This window comes from Onychomys torridus, chromosome 4, assembly GCF_903995425.1.
Source record: "Onychomys torridus chromosome 4, mOncTor1.1, whole genome shotgun sequence".
Taxonomy (NCBI): domain Eukaryota; kingdom Metazoa; phylum Chordata; class Mammalia; order Rodentia; family Cricetidae; genus Onychomys; species Onychomys torridus.
Genome location: NC_050446.1, coordinates 15,147,511 through 15,171,432, shown reverse-complemented (window position 1 = coordinate 15,171,432; position 23,922 = coordinate 15,147,511). Strand labels below are relative to the sequence as shown.

Genomic DNA, 23,922 nt, shown 5'->3' with positions numbered 1-23,922 from the left:
CACACAGTCCTACCCGGCTCTCGCCTCACATCTGTCACCTAGAACTCAGTTCACCTCGCCTCCTTTCATACAGTTCCAATGCCACGTGATCCTCCCTCCTCAAAAATGCCCTGGCCTCAAGCTATGGCCACACGACTATCCCATCCACCACACAGCCTTGCTCATGGCTTCACCTTTGGGACCCGAGACCAGGACACAGCAGACCTTAGGAAATGCTTGCTGAACAGAGGGTGAATATGTGACTGTCTTTCTCATCTTGAGTCTCCACGCTTTGACACTTGTGTGAAGCAACAAGAGGGAGGAGGCTGGGGATAGGCAGCCACAGCTACTGGGAGCTCCCACAGCGTGTATAAGTTCACACAATGCACAGATGACACATAAACACCCTAACATGTACATACATGTATGTAATGATTTAACATATGCACACAACATACACGTACACTTACTATACATACACAGACATGTATACATAAACAGCCTGTTACACACACACACACACACACACACACACACACACACACAGAGATAAACTCACGTGGATACACAAAACATGTTTGTATACATGCATGTTCCTATGTGTGATAATGTATGTACATATTTTTGTGCACATGGATAGGACACTCAGGCTCATTCACATACACACATGCATATGCTCACACACATCTGTGTTTGTGTATACACATATACAAATGTTAGAAAATTTGACCATTTGTGTGTGGTTTCAAAGTTTTTCCCAAATGATGAGAAATAAAGACAACCAGCTGCCAGGTTTGCAGTGACCCTGTCGAGATGTAGGATCCAGCTCTAACCTGTCTGGATGCACTGTCAAGGCATCCACCTCCTGGAGTCATCTGCTCACTGTTCAGTGTTCACTGAAGTACTTGTACTCTAGGTTGCTTGATCTTGTCTCCTGGCCATGTGTCACCTCTGCCTCAAGGCTTGTGTTTGGCCATCTCTCCAACTTGCCCATAACCTCCTGGGCCCCTAGCTCTCCAAGTCTTGAGTAGGAAACAGACTGAATTCTCACTGTGCATGATCACAAAGCTGTACTCACGCAAAGTGCATGATACAGAACATCTGCTTTCTGCAGCACGTATTCCTCTTGGGAACATATTCCAGAAATAGCAGTGACTCTTCAGGTCATAGACAGGATAATTGGGGAGTGCTAATGAGTAATTCTGCAGTTAGAGCCTGTCCTGCCCTTTTTATGACAGAGTCCAGTCTCTGCACTGCACCCCACCCCAGTGACATACCAAACCACAGAATGCAGTATCCCTGGGCCTATGCACCTCAGTAACGGTCTTGGGCATTGCAGGGAAAGCATATGGATATATCAGAGATGAGAAGACTCTACAAAGTCAAAACCTGGTCAAGTACAGTATGTAATAATGGTTCTGCTGCTTCCAGACTATATAAAAACTGAAGATTTCACAGATAAATGTGAAATATGCATGGGGATGATGTCAGTTCAAATAACCCCAACAGAAGGGACATGTGCCAATGGTGGTGGCAGCGGCGGCGGCACACGCCTTTAATCCCACACTCAGGAGGCAGAGGCAGGCAGATCTCTGTGAGTTCGAGGCCAGCGTGGGCTACAGAGTGAGTTCCAAGACAGGCACCAAAACTTCATGGAGAAACCCTGTCTTGAGAAACAAACAAAAGGACCTGTATCCCAGGCCCTAATGCAATGCCATAAAACTTCTAGGACAACAACTTCATGCAGCACCTCTGAATGCACACAGTGAGAGGCAGACAAGGGCAGGCGGGTAGGGAAATGAACACAACCACAGTCTTCTTGTCCATCTCTAGGGGCATAGGAGAGGCTGAAGGATGGGACATTGGGAATCTAGCCCAGCAGAAAAAATCCCAACTATCCCCCAGGCCCTCTGGGTTTATTGAGCACTCTCATGCTGAACATCAAGTTAAGGAAAATGAAGCAGAACCCAAGGGGTTCCTTGGGAAGCAGGACTGTCATCCTCAGTCCAATCATATCTTCTAGTTCTTCACCAGAAACCTAAACATGTCCACCCTGATTTCATGCCCCAGGATCTCCACCAGGAACCCAACCTCACTCTCCTGACTATCCCATAGCAAAATGCTGAACACAGACCTGTGAGAGGCAGACAAGAGCAGGTGGGGAGCTGCATGCAGCTGCAGCCTTCTGGTCCATCCCTAGGGCATAGGAGGTGAACACTCATTCATTCAAGGAAAATTGTTCATTCCCTGCACTGTTCTTGAATAATCATGGTGAATGAGACAAGAAGAGGCCTACATCTTCCCCAGCAGCCAGTTCTCTTGGCCTCTTCCTTTTCTATATCCCACCTTTCAGGGAAGAGCCCTCAGTAATTACTACCTGAGTGACTGAACAACCAAACAAGTGAACGAGCAGTTAAACAGATGAGAAATAAATGAGCAAGTGAATGGGTGGGTGTGATGGTCAATGCTGCCTGTCAGCAGAACAGGATCAAGAATCGCCCAAGAGATGAGCCTCTGAGCATTTTCTCACCAGACTAAATGTAGGGAGCATCATTCCAAGGGCTGGGGTCCCAGACTGAAGAAAAAGGAAAATGGAGCTGACACCAGCATTCATCTAGGACTGTGACCAGCTATTTCCCGCTACTGCCCCCATGCTGTGCCCCCATGCTAGATACACAACTTCTTAAACCATAAGCCAAAATTAGCCAGGCGTTGGTGGCACTGCCTTTAATCCCAGCACTCTGGAGGCAGAGGCAGGTGGATCTCTGTGAGTTCGAGGCCAGCCTGGTTTATAGAGCAAGTTCTAGGATTCCCACGGCTACACAGAGAAACCCTGTCTCAAAACAAAAAAACAAAAGAAAAAAAAAAAAACTAAGTCAAAATAGACTTTTTCCCTTAAATTGCATTTTGTGAGATACGATCCTAGAATCAAGTCATTAACATGACAAACAAGTGAACAAGTAAATAGGTGAGAGAAGATGAAGGCGTGTGTGAGTAAACGAAATGAGTAGTCAAGAGTATCAACTTAGTGAGCAGGCAGGTGAAGGAATAAACATGCACACAGATGGAGAGACCCTGGCATTCTGCTTGTCTGCCTTCCTGAATGTGGTCTCTGGTATGGGAGATTCATATGACGTGACTGTGCAGGGCTGTCAGCGGAACCTGGCGTCAAACAACTTTGACTTCTGAACTCAGAACACTCCATGAGGCACTTTCTGTCTAGAAACAAATCACACCTAACTTATGTAGCACAGTAACTGTTTCTGCATTGGTTAAAGGAGCTAAAACACAATAAAGCCTTCCCAGGTCCTCTGGTTTTAATAAAACTCTCACATGCAATTAGGGCTGGGAGCAGACATACACATTGGCTCCTGTCTCCAAAAGAAACGGAAGAGAGGAAAACCTAAGTCCATCTAGGGAAATTTTTAAAGCCCACATTATGGAAGTAGGGTCAGTTGGTACAGTGCCTGCATAATTTGCACACATCTCTGGGTTCAATCACCAATACATCAAACAACAGCAGCAGCAACAACAAAATCCCACACATTACATTTGCTCTCAAAGCCCTCTGAGCATTATACAGAGCATCTCCACACTGTCTCTTCACCCTCCCCTGCTCCCGTACTGGGCCTCCATGTTCCATCACAAGACAAGCCTTGGGAGAAGGCAGGACACTTCTGTGCAAAGAGCCCTGGAAATGTTTCTTGACCCCCAGGCATAGGCAACTCTCCTGAGGACCATATTGAGGTCTCAAAGACTGTGTCTCTGTCCCAGAGCTGCACCAAGGCATGGGGTCAAAAGGAACATGCTCCTGAAAGGGGGACCAGCGCTATCACACACAAAACTGGGGGCGTCCCTAGGCCTCAGACCAACACCTGAGGGGACATGCACATGGAACTGTCTAAGACCACCCTGGCCCTATCTTGAGAGCCACAGGTAATGACAACCCTGAGGACCATAGAGCGCTGGAGCTCACTCACCACGCAGCTGGGTCGTACTCAGCCCAGACTCGAATGAATTCGTCTAGGTGGTGTGGCCCTAGGATGGAAGAGTCCCGCGTGAGGTACTCAAAATTGTCCATGATCACAGCAACAAAGAGGTTCAACATCTGCAGGACAAGAAGGAGGAGAGGTGAGGCATACTCCAGCGTGCCTTCTTACCTGCCCTCAAGCTCTGTCCACAAGCATGAGGAGGTCTCTGGATAGCAGCGGCCACTCCTACTGGATAAGGACAGACCTGCTGTCCCCACAGGTCTCCCTGCACTGGGACTTCCAGCGTCTCCTCAGTCTCAAGGATTTAAGACAGAAAGACTAAAAGACTAAAATTATTTCCCTACACACCCCTGTCAAAAATGAACTGGCCAGACGTTCTCTCATACTGCCTAGCCCACGGCGCCCTGCAGTACACTCAATAACCCTATGTTACTAATCTGGAACAATAAACAACTATAAAAACCAATGGCCATAGTGTTTTAGAATATTTCTAGAGTATTGACTTTCCTTGACTGGCTTATAAATCAATCTTTATGTCCACAACACTATTTTGATTACTATTGTTTTGTCTGAGGTCCAGGCTGGCCTAGAACCTGCTGTATGGTAGAAGATAGCCTTAAGTTTCTGATCCTACACCCCCTAAGTGCTGGGATTTTTAGATGTGTGCCCACCACACCCAGTTTATGCCATGCTGGGACTCAAACCCAGTGTTTCGTGAAGGCTAGGCAAGCATTCTGCTGCCCCTTATAATAGGTTTGAAGTAAGTTTTGAAATTGAGGAAGGTAAATCCTTCAACTTTATATTTCAAGATTGTTTTGGCTATTTCCTGGCAATTGAGTATGCATTTGAGGACCTGCCTTTCCCTTTCTGTCCAGAGTATTGCCATTGTGATAACACTAAGTTCCAATTCCCGGACATGTGACGTCTTTTCCTGGTTAATTAAGGTTTCTTTTCCTTCTTTTCAGGAGTGTTGGCAGTCTTCATTTGCTCCTCAAAGTTTCACAGAGTGACCCAGTAGCTCACTAAAACTCAGACTCCAGGCAGAGAGACGACTCAGCTGGTAGCATGCCCATTGCAGAAACATGAAGACTGGAGTTTGGATTCCCAGCACCCATGTAAAAGTCAAGCATAGTGGCACACACACGTTACCCCAGCACTACTCACGCTCATGAACTATCCAGCCTAGCCTAGTGATGAGCTCTAGGTTCAGTAGGAGACCCTGTTTCAGATAGGGTAGAGAGCAATTGAGGATGAGACCTGACACAAACCCCTGGTTTCCGCATGCACCCCCCATACACATGCACATACTCATTAAAACACAAACATAAAAGGGGCGGAGGCTAGAGAAATGACTCCGCAGTTAAGAGCACCTGAGCCCTTTCAGAGGACTGGAGTTAGGTTATGGCATCCGTGTAGGTGTGCACAACTGCCTGTGACCCTAGCTCAGAGAATACAATGACCTCTTCTGGCCTTTTGGGGCACACTTATACACACAGTGAGGCAAATACATGCAAAAATAAAAACCGTAAGGGAATCCTTATTTTTAAGGAAAAACACCTCAGACTTCTGGATCCTTTCCCCAGAGATATAGTAAGTCCGAGGCAGGGCCCAGCACTTCCTCCTCCTCTTCTTCTTGTGTGTATGTGTGTATTGTGTACACTTTCTCTTGTTTTCTTGTGTGGACACCGGGTACATGGATGTGTATGCATATGTCCGGGCACTGGGCACCGTGTGTCCATATGCATACATCCAAGCCAGAGGTTGACAACAGGTGTCTTTCTTAATCACTTATCCATCTTTTTAAAAAATATTTACTTATTTAATTATTTATGTGTTTGTTTGTTTATTATGTATATAGTGTTCTGCTTGCATATATTCCTGCAGGCCAGAAGAGGGCACCAGATCTTGCTATAGATGGTTGTGAGCCACTATTTGGCTGCTGGGAATTGAACTCAGGACCTTGGGATGAGCAGCTAATGCTCTTAACCTTTGAGCCATCTCTCCAGCCCCCATCTTATTTTTTAAAACAGGATCTCTCCCTGAACCTGGAGCTCACTGACTCTGCTATACTGATTGTGTAAAGAGCTTCAGGCGCCCAATCGCCTCCATACTGTGTTCCCCTCAGCACTGGGGTTACATACAAGTACCAGTTTTCACACAGGTGCTGAGGAACTCCGGTTCTCTTGCTTGGGTGGCAGGCACTTTACCAACTGAGCCATTTTCCAAGCCCAAGGGCTCTGCACTTCTAACAAGCACTCAAGAGCTCCGTGCTGCCTAAGCCACACATGAGTGGCTGGGCTGTGCATCACAGACACGGAAGACACAGCTAAGCTCTACGGACACTCCAACACAAGGATAACTCATCCACATCTCCAGCCCCAAGCTCTGTGCAGTATCTCCTTCCTTCTAATCCATGCCTGCTGAGCTTCCTGCATCCATCACAGGGAGGACCCACACTTAATGCTTAGAAAATTCCAGACAGTGGCTTTCTTTTCTCTTCTTCAATCAGCCCTACCTTCAAGTTGTAGGCCAGTCCTTCCCAATCCTCACAACCTTCTCTGAACCACTGTAGCTCACAACTGTCTCCCCACTCACTCTGCAGCTCCATCCCTTACTGCTCAAGGTTCCCAGAATTTCACGTGCCTAAGGACCAGCCCACCAACCCTTTACACCTCACCCTAAAGTCGTTCACTCATCGCCCCAGGCACACTGCTTCACTGAACTCCATCACCACAGTGGACAGAGGCCTCAAGCATGGGGCTGACATATAATGTAGACTGGGTCAAAACCAGGAACCAGGTGATGCCCCAGGACAGGTAGACATGGAAAAGAAAGAACTCACCAGAAAGGAGCAAAGGAAGATGAAGGAGACAAAATAAAAGTAGGCAAAGTCGCTCCCACATTCGCTGGCGTTGGCATATGGGTCGCAGGCCCGGTTGCCCAGACAAGACAGCATGATCTCATGCCAGGCCTCCCCAGTAGCACTCCTGAGAAGGACAGAACTGTAAGCACACAGGCAAGTGCAGAGGGAGCCTGACTGGCAGCGTCCTTGGGACAGCTGGGTAGAGGGAACCTCCTGTCCTGGGTTCCTGCACAAGTGCAGAACCTATGACAGGAGATTTCCAAACCGACCACTAACTGAGAAAGTACTGGAAGCGATCTACTGCACTGGGAGCTTGCCCACTGTGGGCTCTCGCTCCCATGTAGACACATGTTCCAGCACACTCCTAACTTTCAAAACTCAGTCTTCCTCATCCTCGTCAGCCTTTAACTCAGTTGGGCAGGCTAGCTGCCACTCTCTACATTCTGCCCACCTGCCTGCCACCAGGAAGTACCACTGTTCTCCTTTGTCACCCCTGAGCGAGAGTGCCTAAGTGACCTCCCACTCTGTTTCACAATGTCCCAGCAGGTCCAAAGTGCAGCTGGTCTTTTCACGTCCTCACTGTTTCCATAATTCTTGTCATTCACTGCAGAAGCCAAAATTCCCAAACCTTTCCTGGGATGCGGGAACTTGCAACCTTTTCCTACCCTCACATCACCCCCTCTCTGCTCAGAAACAATGTGCTAGAGGCTAGGTTGGCACAGGGGTCCCTCCCCCAGGCACTTCTTTTCTGTCTATCAAGAGGCTAAGGCAGACAAGAGCCCTTTAGAAACAATAAATAGAAAGTAAAAGAAGGGGAAGGCCCACTCAACAGAAATGGCTTAATCTTGGTGCCAGAAGGGCGGGCCCCTGAATGGAACTGACCCTTGTTTACCCAAGGGAAGACGGGCACGTCTTTAGGCTAGAAACAGCGCACCTGAACAACAGCATCAAGGCTTGTAGAAACGTCCGGAAGTTGTTGTGTCGGTTGATACTGGTGTCATCATCAAGGGCGATGTTTCCAAAAACCTGAAAAGGAGAAAAGAAACAGAGTGTCAGCGCTGAATTTCCAGAGCTATACTCACTCGACCAAGCAAGAGAAAGTGTGCGTGCAACACTGAGGACAACACAAGGGGCAAGGGTTGCCTGGGACTGGTGTGGTTCCCAGCACAGGCAAGCTCAGTGGGCCACACTCACGTTCCACAGCTCCGTGCAGGCAGCTGGGGCACTGAGGCTTACCCGCAATGCAAGTCTGAGTGGCCGGGAAAAGGGGGTTGGGCTCTGCTTTGACTAGGAAGGAAGCCTTTCTGGTCACTCTCTAATCCAAAACTGTAAGTAGGTTGCTAACGGCTTGGGGAATGTTCTTTGGAATCTCCTGTACAAATAGCACAGTGAGCTTTTAGGTAATCTAATAGGCTGTTTTCAGGGTAAGAAATGCAGTTGAGTCAAGAGTCATGCTGAGCTTAATACCCAGACCAAGTGAAAGTCTATGAACTACCACACTTCCACAAAGATCAGGGAAACACAAGCTATTGGATATCCACAGACAAAAGCAACAGAAAATGTGCATGTTTGTTTTAAATAGCATCAAATCTCAGAAAAGCTTTAAACGGAGAGAACTTCAATCTGAAATAAGAGTCTCAGAACTCAGATAAAGCTCAAGGCTTTGGTACTCCCATCCATACTGTTAGGAAGCAGCCAAGTTTACAGTTGGGATGCTGACTTACAGCTTTTAAATGTTCTTTTGCCCCAAAGAATTAGCACAGTGTCCTTTGACAAAATAAAGGAAAGCTAAGTTACTGTCAAGTTCAGTGGTCTGGAGGGATTCTGCTTACGCTCTGGGAAGGATTTCACCAGGGACATCTGACCTGTGAAGGAGCAAGCCCTTTAACTGGCTGCCAGACAACAGCCACCAGCCAGATGCTGGCGCCTAATCTAAAAATAAGTGCCTGCACATCCTAAGCCCTCACTTTTAAAAACACCAAAGTATGGCTTCCCAGAGAACTGGGAATGAGCAAAATGGGTTGCTGAGAGCCCAACCTGTGATGTCTTGGCTTCCTCTGCTACAAAGCAGTGCTTCTGGAGCCTAATTCAATGTTTACAGCAGCATCTGGTTCACAGCAGATGATCACTTCATTGTATTATTATCATTTAGTGACAGTGGCCTGTATCCCTTTCACCCTGTGTCCATTCCCATCTGGGCAGGAGGCACCCACCTGCATGCCGATGATGGCATAGATGAAGAACAGCATGGCAATGAGGAGGCACACGTAGGGCAGCGCCTGGAGACACATGAGCACATCAGCTCCAGGGCATCCCTGAGGCTACACACAAACCTCACCCTGGCCCAGCTCCACCCCGCTCACCACTGAGCCCTTCAGCAGCAAGAGACCCTCCCTGTCTGCTTCTCTGTGACCTGGGAGCAGAAGCCTAACTCAGAGTTGTACAGGCATTAGCGAAATAATCTACGACTCACTGAGAATGTCTTTAGACAGCTGCTTTAGGATAACAGATGCCAAAGGGGCACATATGACCTGCCCAAGCTCTGCCTTCTAGAGGAAGGTCCACTCTGGGGGCGGGGGAGGGGAGGTGAGAGGAAGCCTGGTACAGGAAGAGAAACAGACACTACCCGAAGGGAGCTGTCCAGCCCACACTGGAGCCCTGCTTTACCTTAAAGGACTGGACGAAGGTCCACAGCAGGATGCGGATGGTGTAGCCCTGGCGAAGCAGCTTGATCAGCCGTGCTGCTCGAAAGAGGCGCAGGAAGCTCAAGTTGATGAAGTTGTTCTGCAAAGAGGAGGTATTGTTCCCACTCTAGGAGTCTCTCGCTAAGTGCCAACACGCTGCTTCCACCCGACAACTTTCCCCCAAGGCCCCATGACCCCCCTCCAAAGAAATGCAGTTAAAAGAAACAAAAATGAAGTCATTGCCTTAGTCTAAGCAGCAACTGGCTGCCAGAAATCCTTCCAAAAGGAAAGCTTGTCAGTGGAAGTTACTTCTCATGCAGCAAGTCAGAGAAAACTCCCTCCACACTAGGGCTGTTCCCCAACAGTCAGGGACATAAAGAAAAACTCTCCAAAGTCCTTCCTTCTGCCAAGTAGTGCTGGGAGATCACTTATGAGCCTCCAAGACAGGCAACCTCTCCTAGAACACTGCCAAACTGCCCAGGAACTCTCCAGTAGGCATTCCTGAAGTGACCGCTGCCTGAGCTTAGCAGCCAATCTTCCACTCTGGGCTCAATCAGTAAAGGTCTTGCCTGTCTGAGACACTGGCTTCTCTGGGACTGGTACAGGCATCAGCAGACATTCTCCTCAGGGGTAGGTATGGTCACTGCTGTTCTCGCCATAGCATCTATCTGTGCCACCCATATTCAACAGGACTCTGCTCTAGAAAACCCAGGGCATCTGGCATTGCTCCCTCAACCAAGGGTTCAAAACCAAGCACACAAAAATTAATAAATCATTAAACCCCAGATTCTAAAGATTACCTGACCCTGGGCACCTTGAATTTTTAGCAGGCCTTTTCAGGGTTCTGGATCTGAGGAGGCATCCATGCATTGGTAGGGGACCTGGGAGCCAGGTGTTTTCTGCCTATTTAAACCCCAGGTGCCTATACTATCACCTGAAAGCAACTTCCTGCCATTTGGCATTTTTCAATATGCAAGCAGCTCAGGCTCATACACGTTTGTGTTGTCAAGATTCGGTGACAAACAAAAAAGAAAGAGAACACGTATGTTGAATGAAACAGTACAGCAGGACAGTGCATGCAGACACAGAAGCAGGTGAGCCTGAGAAGATGCTCCAGGGCTGCCCATCCTGGCAGAGTATACATTCAGTGGGGGAACGGGTTTCATACCTTCAGTGGACACTTCTGCCTTGTCTGCTGCTTCCACTCTTGGTGACATATTTGTATGGTTCTCAATCAGAGTAACAGCATTTCTGGACTGTTTATGCAAGGGGGGTGGTATAGTCACCTTGGAGGTGACTCTGGGAAGGAAGGATGTTGGAGACCTAGAAGCAGGACTCATTTCAAATACTACACACAAGGGTCTGCAGACACAGGGGCCCCAAACTATGTCCAAATCAGCAGGGGGGCAAATATCACCTCAGGGCATGACCCTGAAAGATGACACAGCCTGGCAGATTCCTAGCTCAAAATGAGGACAGTCTCACTATAGGTATGGTAGCCAAGAACCACTCACTGTCTAATACCAAGGATGAGGAGACAGAGAGGTAAGTACCCTCCCCCTCCAGGCTTTTACTTTAAAACAGAACAGTGTTTGCCCAACTCAAAGCAGCCTGTACTGAGGTACTTGTCAGAGAGATGACTTCCTGAAGATTTGGGGGACAGTAAAGGCTCTCTGTACTAGAGGCAGGACAGAAGACAATAGGGATGGTGAGGAGGTGCTGTAAACAACAGTATGTCTAGATGACCTTGGGGAGGAATACCAGACTGGACCACATCATCTCTACTTTTTTAATGATGATTCACACCCCTCCTCCCAAGCTTTTCTCCTGGGAGCTCCATAAGTGCTCAGGACTGGATGGGGCAGTAATAGATAGGCAACCCTAGAGTACCATAGATGGTGATAACTGCCAGATGCCCCAAGCACTGAGTCATGGGCTAGGCACCACCATGCCAGTCACATGCAGGATGGCAAAGGACAAGCATACAGCTGTGCATCGTGTACTTTCACCTCTGGCTTGGTCATCTCACCGGTAGTAAGCATACCTGCCCTGTGCTCCCAGGACCCACGGTTTCTGCTGCACAGTAAGTGGCTCCACTCCTGGGATTGTCCTTGCTTCTGCCTCCCTAAGCTACAGGTAGTCTCACTGTAAGGATCACTGCCCTTGAGGGGGGGACACCAGTCCCTAACACTTGGGCCTCGGCCTTCCTGCTCACAACCTGGAGACACCAGAGGAATCCATACCCAGGTAATGAGGCACAACTGGTCGAGGGGGGTTGAAAGTACACTAAGCATCATAAGATACTCCCACCAAGGACAGCTGGACTACGGCCTGGCATCCAACCCCACCATGGCCTTGAGTTAGTCTCAAGATATGGAGAACTTGCTCCTGAATGTCACCTGAGCATAAAGCCCAGACTTATGGACACCTGCTGGCCAAGCACCAACAGAGAAGATACTGTATTTCTAAACCAGTCACTCTCTTTCATTGACTCTAAAGGGGACACATTTTGAGGGGGGTGGGGAGGGAAAGAGACAGACAGACATTAGATGGTCATGTGTGCTATGAAGACAAAGAGGTGACGCTGCCTGGCCTGGCTGGAGGCCATAAAGAAAACATGCCACAAGCATTTCTGCAGTACCATGGTATCTCCTCAAAACTCAAGCTTTTACAATTCCAGTTATAACACCCTAAATGAAGTATTCATCGTCCATAAAAGGGATATTAAATATCTGCCTGTGTGGCTGAAATTCCATAGCCACAATAGATGAGTTGCTACCAAACTCCCTTAACTTCTTAAAATCCTTGAGGACCTGGAGGAGGCCTAGTGGCACTTAGGAACCAGCCCAAGACATGCTCACATATCTGGGATATGCAAAGGGACATGGATGGGGATCCACGTGTTCTAATACACTGGGGCAGTCTCCTCCAATTCAGGCCCCAAACACACTGTTCTGAGTCACGTAAACTGAGTCTCCAAACGCCCCCCTAAACCTTATGCCTCAGCTCTGACACTCTGAGAAAGAGCTTGTCTACAAAGGATGGATGCTACTGCGGTGGTTTGAAGATGTCCCCTGTAAATCTCAGACATTTGAATACTTGGACAGCCAGAGACTATTTGAACAGCACTGGGTGAGGACTGGGGTAAGTTTTGAGTTTCAAAAGGATTGCCCTTTCTGCCTCGGGCCTGCCTGCCGCACTCCCTGTTGTTATGGTGATAGACTGACCCCTTTACAGCTGGAAGCCCCAAATACTTCCCCTTATGTAAACTGCCCGGTCACGTAGCCTGATCACAGCAATAGAAACCAAGACTACCATGTGGGGTCTTCACCAGAGGCCACCTTGGCAAGGATGAGTATTCTCTGTCGGGCAGCAGAGAGATAATGTGCAACAGAAACCATGGGTTCACAGGGTGAGGACCAAATACACCCTACAAAACCTTGCAAATTTGAATGAATTTCAGCAAAAAGATCTGCTCCAGGTACTGCCCACCACGCAGCCCAGAAAGCCCCACTTCCTCTCTCCAGACAGATTCAAACAGCCTCTTAGAGGTCTTCAGAAACCCTTGCTGCCTTCGAAAACACATGAGGCCAGAGGTGAGTAAGGTGCAGCAAAATCTTGCTCATGTCTCAGAAGGCAGTGGGCAGAGGCCCCGAAACAAGACAAGGGGAGCAGAGCAAGCAGAGAAAAGAGTATAAGAACTGTTGAAAGTCATGAAACCAACCGTTTCCTATATGTGATGTTTTCATGGATGGGTTTTTGCATATTATTTACAAATTGGGGTGGTTTGAGCAGCAGGTGCACAACATACAGACGGAGACATGGGTTTTCGCATTGTATGTTGGTTGGATGACGTGAGTCAGCGGTAGGTTAAGGGAAATCAAGAACAAAAACAGGAAACAAAAGAGATAATGAGTCATCAACACAAGCCAAAACTCAAACTCTGAATACTTAACTAGAAAATGTAGGATTTTGTTAACCCACACAATTTTCTCAAAGTGTGTCCGTTCAAAGCATGTTTCTGAAATCTATAGGTTATGCAGACAATGGAATCCATTTGCATTTTTGTTTGTAATGCAAATCCAAAGATGAGTCACAGACACTTATCATTATTATTTTTATTTCCAGGCAAAGAAATCAGTGTCAGTTTTATGAAGCTTAGAGCCCTCTTCTGGGCAGGCACTCTTGCAACATCTCCTGGTTTTGAACTTGGAGATAGGAACTGACACTCAAATTTTTGCCTAAGGAAAAAAGAGCATTTGCAAAGCAAATGTATAGAATGGCTCCAAATGGAAACACAAACAGAACACTGGTCAACTGACATGATGACTTTCCTTTCATCTCATCTCCTTCAGGTACAGGAAGAGTTGGGGGCCTGAGCTCCAAGAGCAAGTAGCCTCCCAGCCTCCCAGCAGCCCTGCTGGGCACTAAGGCTCCTGATGCTTTGGACCAGAACGCACACAATCACAGGCTGCCATAGCCGAGCATCCAGCAGCACAGGAACAGAAAGGCTGGTTAATTTCTGCTCCTGCACCGCATGCCTCTGCCTGGAACAACGCTCTACACACCAGTGATGTCAGCCAGTTTCTGGTCTTTGCTTGCAGCCCTCTTCTTAGGTATTTTCAGCAATCAGTAGTCCAGCTCGCTCTAGGAAAGGAGACTCACCCATGTGGAAGCCCCCAGCACTATTCTTACAATTAGGAGCCTGATGTTTGGATCACTTTATCTGGTAAATAAAGAATCCTGTTTCCAGGGGGCAGTACACTGATGGCAGAACCCACATTGGGACAGTACAGCACCGGTGAGACAGTGGCCAAAGCACTGGACATGTGCTTTATGGGGAGAGAATATTAAACATCAAGTTGAACTAGTGCCCCATGGAGGCTACTGGAGTTCTCACCAGCCCTCCAGGGACCCAGTGTGGATTCGTGCTCATCTTCCCAACTTTGGAATCAATGAATCCTCTTCTGAAGGCTGGGGAAATTCCACAAAAGAACACCTGAAGCTATGGCAGTCACATGACTGAAAGGGGACTTCCTCCGAAAGTCCAGCATTGCTATGCAAGGAGTTTCCATATTGGCCAGTGTATCTGACCCCACCTGCTGACAAGGGCAGAGCTGCTGTCACACGATGGACAAGTGACAAGTCCACCTAGGACTTAGAGCTCCCAAGGCCTTTCCAGATGCCATGGTCAGTCTTACCCTGTGACTGGACTATCACACTGGCCAGAGGCAGACAAGTGAATGGCAAAAAACAGGGTAAGGATATGGATTGCCTCATTAGGCCAGAAACCAGAGCAGTAGAGGCTTGGCCATTTGTCTGGGGCTCTAGAAGTGAGTAGAGACACAATGATGACATCAGCTCACTTGAACTAACACACCAGAGGGCTCCAGTCTGTCTCCCAGGGAACCAGGAGGTACTATCTGAAAATATGCTACATATTCAACAAGAGCTCTGAGTAAAGTAGGGCCAGGTAAGAGTCTGCTCTCCAATGTGTTTCTGTGACAATGGCACCAGTGGTATCCTTTGGCTCAACAACAAATGTAGCCAGAGTCCACTTCCCTTCATACACACATGCAGGGAGCTGTTAAGGACTGCAGCCTGAACCCTGGTACAGCCCTTTGCCCATGCAGTTCAGAGGTAAGATCCTGCAGTTCTCCTCTACTGCAGAGACATCTCTGCAGGGAGGCTTGCCCCGTCCCAAAGGTCCCTGGGGATGATTCAAGCCTCCCTTCATACTTGGCTCAAGACACAGCATTTCTTACCCTTCTCTTCCCATAGCCATTTCCTAGTCCTTACTTACTTTTTTAAAAATTTTTATTTATTCTTCTTGCATAATACACCGACCACAACTTCCACTCCCTCTACTCTTTCCAGCCCCCCCCCCAATTACTTTCCCTTTTTAAGAAATAACTTTTATATGAATATCCACTTCAGCAGCTGCTCCTAGAGATGAGACTTTCTGTTTCCAATTTAATGTGTCATACTAAAAAATATTGCTTTTTTTATTCCAACGCTTTGAAATCTGTTTATGCCCTGAAATTGGACAATTTTTGGATATATATATATTTATTTATAAGAGCAGCTTACAAGCCATGGTCTGGCTAGTCCAACAATAACTGTCTACCAATGGAGAGTCCAAGAATCCAGTAGTTGCTCAGTCTACAAGGGGGGATGTCTCAGCTGGTCTTCAGTATATGCCAGAATCCTGAAGAAGTAGGCTCTAAAGCCAGTGAAGGAATGGACTTACCAGCAAGAGTGAACAGGCAAAGAGAGCATATCTATATATTTTTAATAAGAATATCTCTCAATAGAGAAGTAGAGACTTGAAAATATAAATTCTTGTTGGGTTATAAATTCTTACTGGGTTTGGCTTATATATTCTTGATACCAAGTTGTTAAATACATCCAACACACACTCACACAGACACACACACAGACACACACACACACACACACACACACACACCCCTTAAGAGTCCTGTCTTCTTGGCCAGCAGTTACCATGGCGCTCCAGGAGATTCTTAGGCTACCAACCTAAAAGACCTCTGAGAACCACTTAAAAAACAAGATTCATTTGTTTTGTGTATATGCACATTTTGTCTGCATGTATGGCTGTGTACAAGTCTAGTGTCCAAGGGAATCAGAAGAGGCTGTCAGATCTCCTGGAATTAGAGTTACAGATGGTTGTGAACCTCTATGTGGGTGCTGGGAATTGAACCCCCATCCTTTCTGAGAGTAGACAGTGCTCTTAACTGCTGACCCCTCTCTCCAGCCCCAGAACTATATTCTTATCCAAGAAGACCAACTGCTGACACAATCCCCAGTCATCCAGCTCCATCTCTGGAGAGCAGCAGCAGCAGCAGCAGCAGCGACCTGTGCTGGAACTCCTGGGGCTCATGAGAAGGCAGTAACAGTGGGTCCTGGGGACACACCTAAGGGGAATCCCTCTAGAAGGAAGCCACTTTGGACCCTGGATGGGGGACAGGAAATGCTACTTACCGCAATCTCTGTTACTAAAATATCAGTAATACTTCCCAACACAGTGACAAAGTCAAAGACATTCCAGGCATCTCTGAAATAGTTCTGGAGAAAAAGAGGACAGTCAGTGCTAGTGGTGAAGGCTTATCCTGGCAAAGACCTGGGGGGTGTGGCCACTAATTAAGAAAGGGTCAAGGGGGATAGATCTTAGCATGCAAATACTTGCAGCCTGGGTAAGGGGCACAACTGAGAGCTAAAAGCCCAGAAAGGAGAATCTCAGACTTGCATGCTTCCCAGACCAGGGGCAGGACAAGACTCAAGCAACTGAGAGCAAAGCAGCTCTTCCTTGGGAACCCCACTGTATCACATGTGTTGCAAAGGCCACTCAAAAGAGGGAAAGAATACTAGAAGGCAGCTTATCAAAAAGCACAGAGGAAGTTGAGGCACATACCAGAACTCCAAAGGCGATGATCTTCAATATGCATTCCATAGAGAACATGGATGTGAAGACAATGTTCAAGCATTTCAGCATCAGCTCATACTCATAAGGTGCATCATAGAACTGCCCAGAGAAATAAGGGCTGATGGTCAAGGACACACTAGCCCCAGCACCCCAACTGGAACCAATGTATCTCCCTGACAACCCAGTGGTTAGAAAATTATCTACATCTGCCCGTACCTGGGTCACCCCTCCTTGCTCTTTCCAGTTCTTCCAGAACCTTCTCACTGCCTCAGCTACAAATAAGAGAGAATAGGATCCCATAGGCACCATGTGATGGCCAGGACATGAGGTCACTCAGTTCCAACATGTGCCAGCAAGAAGGGGATCCTCTACTGGGCCTCAAAATAAGACCCATACCCAAGCTATACAGCAGTTTTCTCTGAATTCAAACTTTCCCTCTAGCTGAAATTGCAAGACCCATAAGGGTCCTTCCTGAGGAGTATAGAAACGGTGAACTGCTGGGGGAGGGGCTCTGACTAGTTTAGTTACAGAAAAAGAGATTCTCAGACATGTTGAGCCACCTGTAAGTTGTGGAGAGAGCTCTTCAGTTACAGCTTTTGTGGTGGTGTGAAAGAAAATGGCCCCCAAAGGCAGTGGCACTAATAGGAGGTGTGGCTTTGTTAGAGGAAGTGTGTCACTGGATGGAGGGGACAGGGGGGCAGGCTTTGAGGTCTCTTTTCTCAAGCTTCACTCAGTGAACTTCCTGTCAGTCAACTTCCTGCTGCCTTCTGGACAAGATGTAGGCAGCAGCACATCTGCCTGCACACTGCCATGCATCCTGCCATGATGACAATGAACTGAACCTCTGAAACGATAAGCCAGCTCCAATTAAATGTTTTCTTTGTAAGAGGTGCCATGGTCATGGTGTCTCTTCACAGCAATAAAAAAAAGCCTAACTAAGATAGTCATCACTGATGATGAGGTGGGTTTTTGTTTTGTTTCATTTTTTAGTAATACAGCCACATTTGCCCTGTCCATTTCTGTAAGTAATCTCAATAAAAAATTCTTTGGTTTTCATGGTTGGACTTTGGTAGAATCATTACTTGGTCTGTTATGGGTTCTCTATCTGGGGCGAGTAGGAGAGAGAGAGAGACAGAGAGACAGAAAGACAGAGAGACAGAGACAGAGAGAGAGAAAGAAATGTCTCCTCAGAAAAACCCCTAGCAAGTATAGTGGGCCTTACATACCTTCATCATCAGCACCACTGTGTTGAGGGCTATCATGGCCATAATGAAGTACTCAAAGGGTGGAGAGACCACGAATGTCCATGTCTTATACTGGAATGACTGCTTGTTTTGGGGCATGTATCGTGTCAGGGGTTTGGCACTGATGGCAAAGTCAATGCAAGCCCTCTGCAGGAAGAGAAGGGAGTGCCATGAACACAACGCATTGCCCACTACAACCGGAACTTTCCCACCATGCCCTTTCAGGGGCCCAGATAGGAGAAGGCAGTATAGGCAGCTAAGCTTCCTCCAGGTAGGCCCGTCTGACCAGCACAATCTCTATTTGTAGAAAGAAAGAGGCCCCGCCTATGCCAGCCACAAGCCAGACACACATAGAAGGAAGTATGGTGATCTTGCCCATATGCCCATGTCCCAGGATCCCATAACATCTACCTACCTCATTCTTTTCCAGGCTGCATTCAGACATCACCTTGTCCCCCTGTTCCTGGAAGGTGATAATGATCAAGGCCACAAAGATGTTGACAAAGAAAAAAGGGAAGACAACAAAGTAGACCACATAGAAGATAGAAAGTTCCATCCGGAACCCGGGGCTTGGCCCCTGCTCCTCATAGGTGGCGTCCACAGAATGTTTCAGCACCCTAGGTAAGGGGAGAGCAGATTTCAGGAGAGCTTCCAGGGGAGTTTGGGTCTGCACCTCTGGGATGGGGCTCAAGTCTGCATACAGGAAATGGAGCCCAGGTCTGTACTTCAAGAGCAGGATTCATCTCTGCACTTCAGGGACAGGGCTCATGTCTGCACCTCAGGGACAGGGCTCATGTCTGCACCTCAGGGACAGGGCTCATGTCTGCACCTCAGGGACAGGGCTCATGTCTGCACCTCAGGGACAGGGCTCATGTCTGCACCTCAGGGACAGGGCTCATGTCTGCACCTCAGGGACAGGGCGCAGGCCTGCACCTCAGGGACAGGGCTCAGGCCTGCACCTCAGGGACAGGGCTCATGTCTGCACCTCAGGGACAGGGCTCAGGTCTGCACCTCAGGGACAGGGCTCATGTCTGCACCTCAGGGACAGGGCTCATGTCTGCACCTCAGGGACAGGGCTCAGGTCTGCACCTCAGGGACAGGGCTCATGTCTGCACCTCAGGGACAGGGCTCAGGTCTGCACCTCAGGGACAGGGCTCATGTCTGCACCTCAGGGACAGGGCTCATGTCTGCACCTCAGGGACAGGGCTCATGTCTGCACCTCAGGGACAGGGCTCAGGTCTGCACCTCAGGGACAGGGCTCATGTCTGCACCTCAGGGACAGGGATCCAGTATTCACTTCAGTGTTAGACCTCAGGGAGAAGAAGCAGGTCTGCATCTCAAGAATAGAACTTAGGACTGTATCTCAGGGATAGGGCTCATGTGTGTACCTCAGGACGAGGTTGCTTGTATTCAGGGACAGGGCACAAGTCTGCTTCACAGAAAGGGCTCAAGTCATACTCTGGGAATGTGGTGCATAGTTATGTCTTAGGGGTGAAACTCAGTTCTCTCCTGGGAGAACAGGGCTCTTATCTATATCACACCTGACCTCACTATGGGGTTAGAAGTAGATAAACCAAGCAGACTGTGCCTCAGGCTACTCATTTTTTGCCAAACTAGCTACAGTGGTTAGCTTAGCACTCACATGGGCCACCCCTCTCCTGTGGACACCGTGAACAGCGTCAACAGGGCCCAGAGCACATTGTCATAGTGGAAGTCATATTTCTTCCACTGCCTTGGCTGAGCCTCCACTTCCTCCTTCTCATAATCCAAATACTGACCCCTGGAAATAGGAACACAGGAATAAGAGTTAAAGGCACTCAGCTCAAACACACACCCATGTTTCTCCAGTCAAACGGGTCCTGAAAGCTGACACTATTCCATGTGGAAAGTGCAGTCTCCGCAATGATGGTGGTGAGACAAATTCATTCCAACCACCCAACATGCAAACCCACCACCTATACCCTGCTACAGATTTTAGAAAATCGGGCCACTTTCATTATCAATTTCATTATTTATCACTGAGATGTATAGACTTTGGAACTGGTTGAGTTCACTGTTTTATTTTTTTTAAGATTTATTTATTTATTTATTATATACACAGAAGAGGGCGCCAGATCTCATTACAGATGATTGTAAGCTACCATGTGGGTGCCGGGAATTGAACTCAGGACCTCTGGAAGAATAGTTGGTGCTCTTAACCTCTGAGCCATCTCTCCAGCCCGTTTTATTTTTTTATAATTAAATTTTATTAAGAGTGAAAAAAACTGGACCAAAACTGCAAATGTACATAAATCTATATAAATCTATAAAATGCTTTGAAGAAAACACATGGAAAATCTTTGTGAGCTTGTTTTGGTAATGGATTCTTAGCTAGATTATCAAAATCATGAACAACAAACAGATGGAAAGGTAAACTTTCAGCAAAGGTGAAAAAAAGGTGGATTTCAGCAAAATTAAAAACTTTTGTCATTTCAAAAGACGCCATTAAAAAGGAGCTGGGTGAGTGGGTGAAAATACATGCTGCCCAGACTGATGACCAGAGGTTGATCCCTAAGATGTGAGTGAGAAAGAGAGAGAATTGACTTCCACAAGTTGTCTCATGACCTCCACATGGATGCTCTGGCATCTGCCCCCACCCAAAATAAATGCAGTACGTAATTTTTTAAATAAGAGCTCTCTTGGGGTAGTGGTGCATGCCTTCAATTCCAGTATTCCGGAAGTTGAGGCAGGAGGGTCATAAGTTCTAGCCTTGATCTTGTCTCAAGAAAGAGAGAAAAAAAAAGTGAAAAGATGATCCAAATAATCAGAGAAACTATTGTTAATCTTTGTCAGTCAGAACGCTTGTAGTTAGAACATATAAAATATGAATAAAATCTACATCAAGAGAGACAACCTAATTTTCAAAATGGATCAAATATCTGAATAAAAGTTTCCTTTCGAGAAGTCATACAAAAGACCAACCATGGGCTGGAGAGGTGGCTCAGAGGTTAAGAGAACTGGCTGCTCTTCCAGAGCTCCTGAGTTCAATTCCCGGCAACCACATGGTGGCTCACAACATCTGTAATGAGATCTGTTGCCCTCTTCTGGCAGGCAGGGGTACATGCAGATAGAACACTGTATATGTAACAAACACATCTTCTAAAAAAAAAAAACAAAAAAAAAACCAACCATTACATGAAAAATGCTCAACATCATTAATTATCAGAAAAAAGCAAATCAAAACAACACTGAGGTAAATGTAACTAGATAAAAGCAAACAGGGTGACAGGGCTCAGCATGTAAAGGTGCTTGTTACAAAGCCTGACTACCTCAGTTCAATCCCTGGGACCTAGACGGTGGAAGAAGGGAAGAGCCCTCTGACTGCACACACTGTGCCAAGTATGCATGGCCCCCACCTTACACACACACACACACACACACACACACACACACACGCACGCACGTGCACACACACGCGCACACACACACGCACAGGCGCACACGCACATACACACACACACACACACGCGCACACACACACACACACGCACGCACACGCACATACACACACACACACACACACGCACAGGCGCACACGCACATACACACACGCACACACACACACACACGCACGCACGCACGTGCACACACACGCGCACACACACACACACACACACACGCACAGGCGCACACGCACACACACACACGCGCACACACACACACACGCACAGGCGCACACGCACATACACACACGTGCACACACACACACACACACACACGCGCGCGCGCGCGCGCACAGGTGCACAGGCACACACGCACGCATATACACACACACACGCACACGCAACACACTCACGCACACACACGCACACATGCACACGCACGCGCGCACACACGCACATAAAAAGAATGACAACTAAAAATAAAAGCAATGAAACTAGCAAATACTGGTGAGTGTCGAGAGAAACCAGAACTCTTGGGAGAACACAGAATGGCTAAGCCACTTTAAATACCATCTGGCATCTCTTCAAATACCAAAACAGTTACCATATTGCCTAGGAGTCCTGCTTCTAGCCACACATGCAAGAGAAATTAAAACACACATCTACAACAAAACAACTTGTCCAAAGTGTTGATGGCAAGCATTATCTGCAATAAGCAGAAACAACCCAAATATCAGGTAACAAGTGACTCAATAACTAATACGTGGGGCTGGAGAGATGATGGCTCAGGGGTTAAGAGCACTGGCTGCTCTTCCAGAGGACCCAGGTTCAAGTCCCAGCACCCACATGGCAGCTCACACCTGTCTATAGTTCCGGTTCCAGGGGATCTGCACCCTCACATAGACATACATGCAGGCAAAACACCAATGCATATAAAAAAGAGTAACTAATGTTTTTTATATGTGACATATTACAGAGCTGATACTAAGCTGTAAAAAGGAACTAGGTGCTCACATGAGGGATGAACCTTCATATCAGTAAGCCTCAGTTTACCTGCAGTCCCTCTCCAGTTCCTTGGATTCATCGGTGCAGTAAAAAAACTTCCCTTTGAAGAGCTGCACTGCAATGACGGCAAATATGAACATGAAGAGCATGTAGACAATCAAGATGTTGAGGACATTCTTCAGGGAGTTCACCACGCAGTCAAACACAGCCTGTGAGCAAGGGAGAGGGCAGGGCCGTGAGAGACTCCACAAGGGAGAGGCAACGTGGAGTCAGGGCTCCTAGGGAGAGTCGGTCACTGAGAGAGGGCACGAGATGGGGTTAGGTAGGAAAGGGAGGGCATGGAGGGGATCACAGGCTCAGAATCTCAACACCCCCAAGGCCCAGACTCCCAGAGGTATTCAAGAACCGTGTAAGGCCCTCTAAACCATGACCACAGGAGGCGCTACTGCAAGCTACCTTAACAGCGTGCTTGCTCGCGCGCTCTCTCCCCTCTCTCCTCTCTCTCCTCTCTCTCCCTCTCTCTCCTCTCTCTCTCCCTCTCTCCCCCTCTCTCTGGAAGGGAGCATGATTCTGGCTTTTACCAGTGGTCTGGAGGTACTAGACCAGCCACCTGGACACCCAGGGAAACTGGCCTTGCAATAGACTGGTGCCAGGCCACAGGAAGGAGCCAGAAGGGATCAGGCCTGTACAGAGAAAATGCACTGACCTTGTACACTGTGCCCGCTTTGTTCCTGCCCAGTAGCAGCATTGATATGGGCGAAGACTAAAGTTGTAGACAAGGGACTGTGTCCCTGAGGACCATGGGACAGAGAACTGGAATGTGTTCTGGGATCTAGATGTTACTCAGGATCCTCACCCTGCTCCCAGAGCTGATCTACCTTCCAGGCTAGCTACCTTGAAGACGGAAAGCAATCTCTGGAGACACTCGTTAGCACACTCCAAATGCTGCCAGCTGGCTGGGCCAAGGAAGCTGCAGCCCATGCACAGCATTCTTTTCCTGCTGCCTCAAGTCCAAGTGCTGCGTTGGCCCAGGGACTCCCTGAGGCCTTTTTAGTTCCCTTCCCACTGCCCACTTGATATACAAGTACTAAGCCACCTTTCCTTTCCCTGACACTCTGACTAGTGTCTCTGAGGTTTACAAGTCCAAGCTGTTGAAATGAAAACCTACTGCCTAGATCTTGAAGTCTAGTAGAGTAAAGGAGCACAAAGCCTTTTGTTTTTGGTTTTGGTTTGGTTTGGTTTTTTTGAGCTGAGGATCGAACTCAGGGCCTTGCGCTTGCTAGGCAAGT

At 47.8% G+C, this 23,922-nt stretch overlaps 1 protein-coding gene across 14 annotated transcripts in view; it reads right to left on the bottom strand.

Annotated features, from left to right (window-relative positions):
- Cacna1b (calcium voltage-gated channel subunit alpha1 B) overlaps positions 1 to 23,922 on the bottom strand; it is a 154,264-nt gene that overhangs the window by 20,890 nt on the left and 109,452 nt on the right. For 11 of the 14 annotated variants that reach the window (XM_036184139.1, XM_036184125.1, XM_036184128.1 and 8 more), the window contains 12 exons: positions 22,682 to 22,842; positions 19,849 to 19,986; positions 18,622 to 18,823; positions 18,189 to 18,353; positions 16,951 to 17,061; positions 16,521 to 16,604; positions 13,243 to 13,248; positions 9,502 to 9,618; positions 9,048 to 9,113; positions 7,769 to 7,860; positions 6,814 to 6,958; positions 3,960 to 4,087 (listed from right to left, as the gene is read on the bottom strand). In XM_036184139.1, the coding sequence (XP_036040032.1) occupies positions 3,960 to 4,087; positions 6,814 to 6,958; positions 7,769 to 7,860; positions 9,048 to 9,113; positions 9,502 to 9,618; positions 13,243 to 13,248; positions 16,521 to 16,604; positions 16,951 to 17,061; positions 18,189 to 18,353; positions 18,622 to 18,823; positions 19,849 to 19,986; positions 22,682 to 22,842 (1,415 nt within the window). The remainder of the gene's footprint in view (positions 1 to 3,959; positions 4,088 to 6,813; positions 6,959 to 7,768; positions 7,861 to 9,047; positions 9,114 to 9,501; positions 9,619 to 13,242; positions 13,249 to 16,520; positions 16,605 to 16,950; positions 17,062 to 18,188; positions 18,354 to 18,621; positions 18,824 to 19,848; positions 19,987 to 22,681; positions 22,843 to 23,922) is intronic. The other 3 variants (XM_036184129.1, XM_036184134.1, XM_036184135.1) reach the window with 1 other exon arrangement.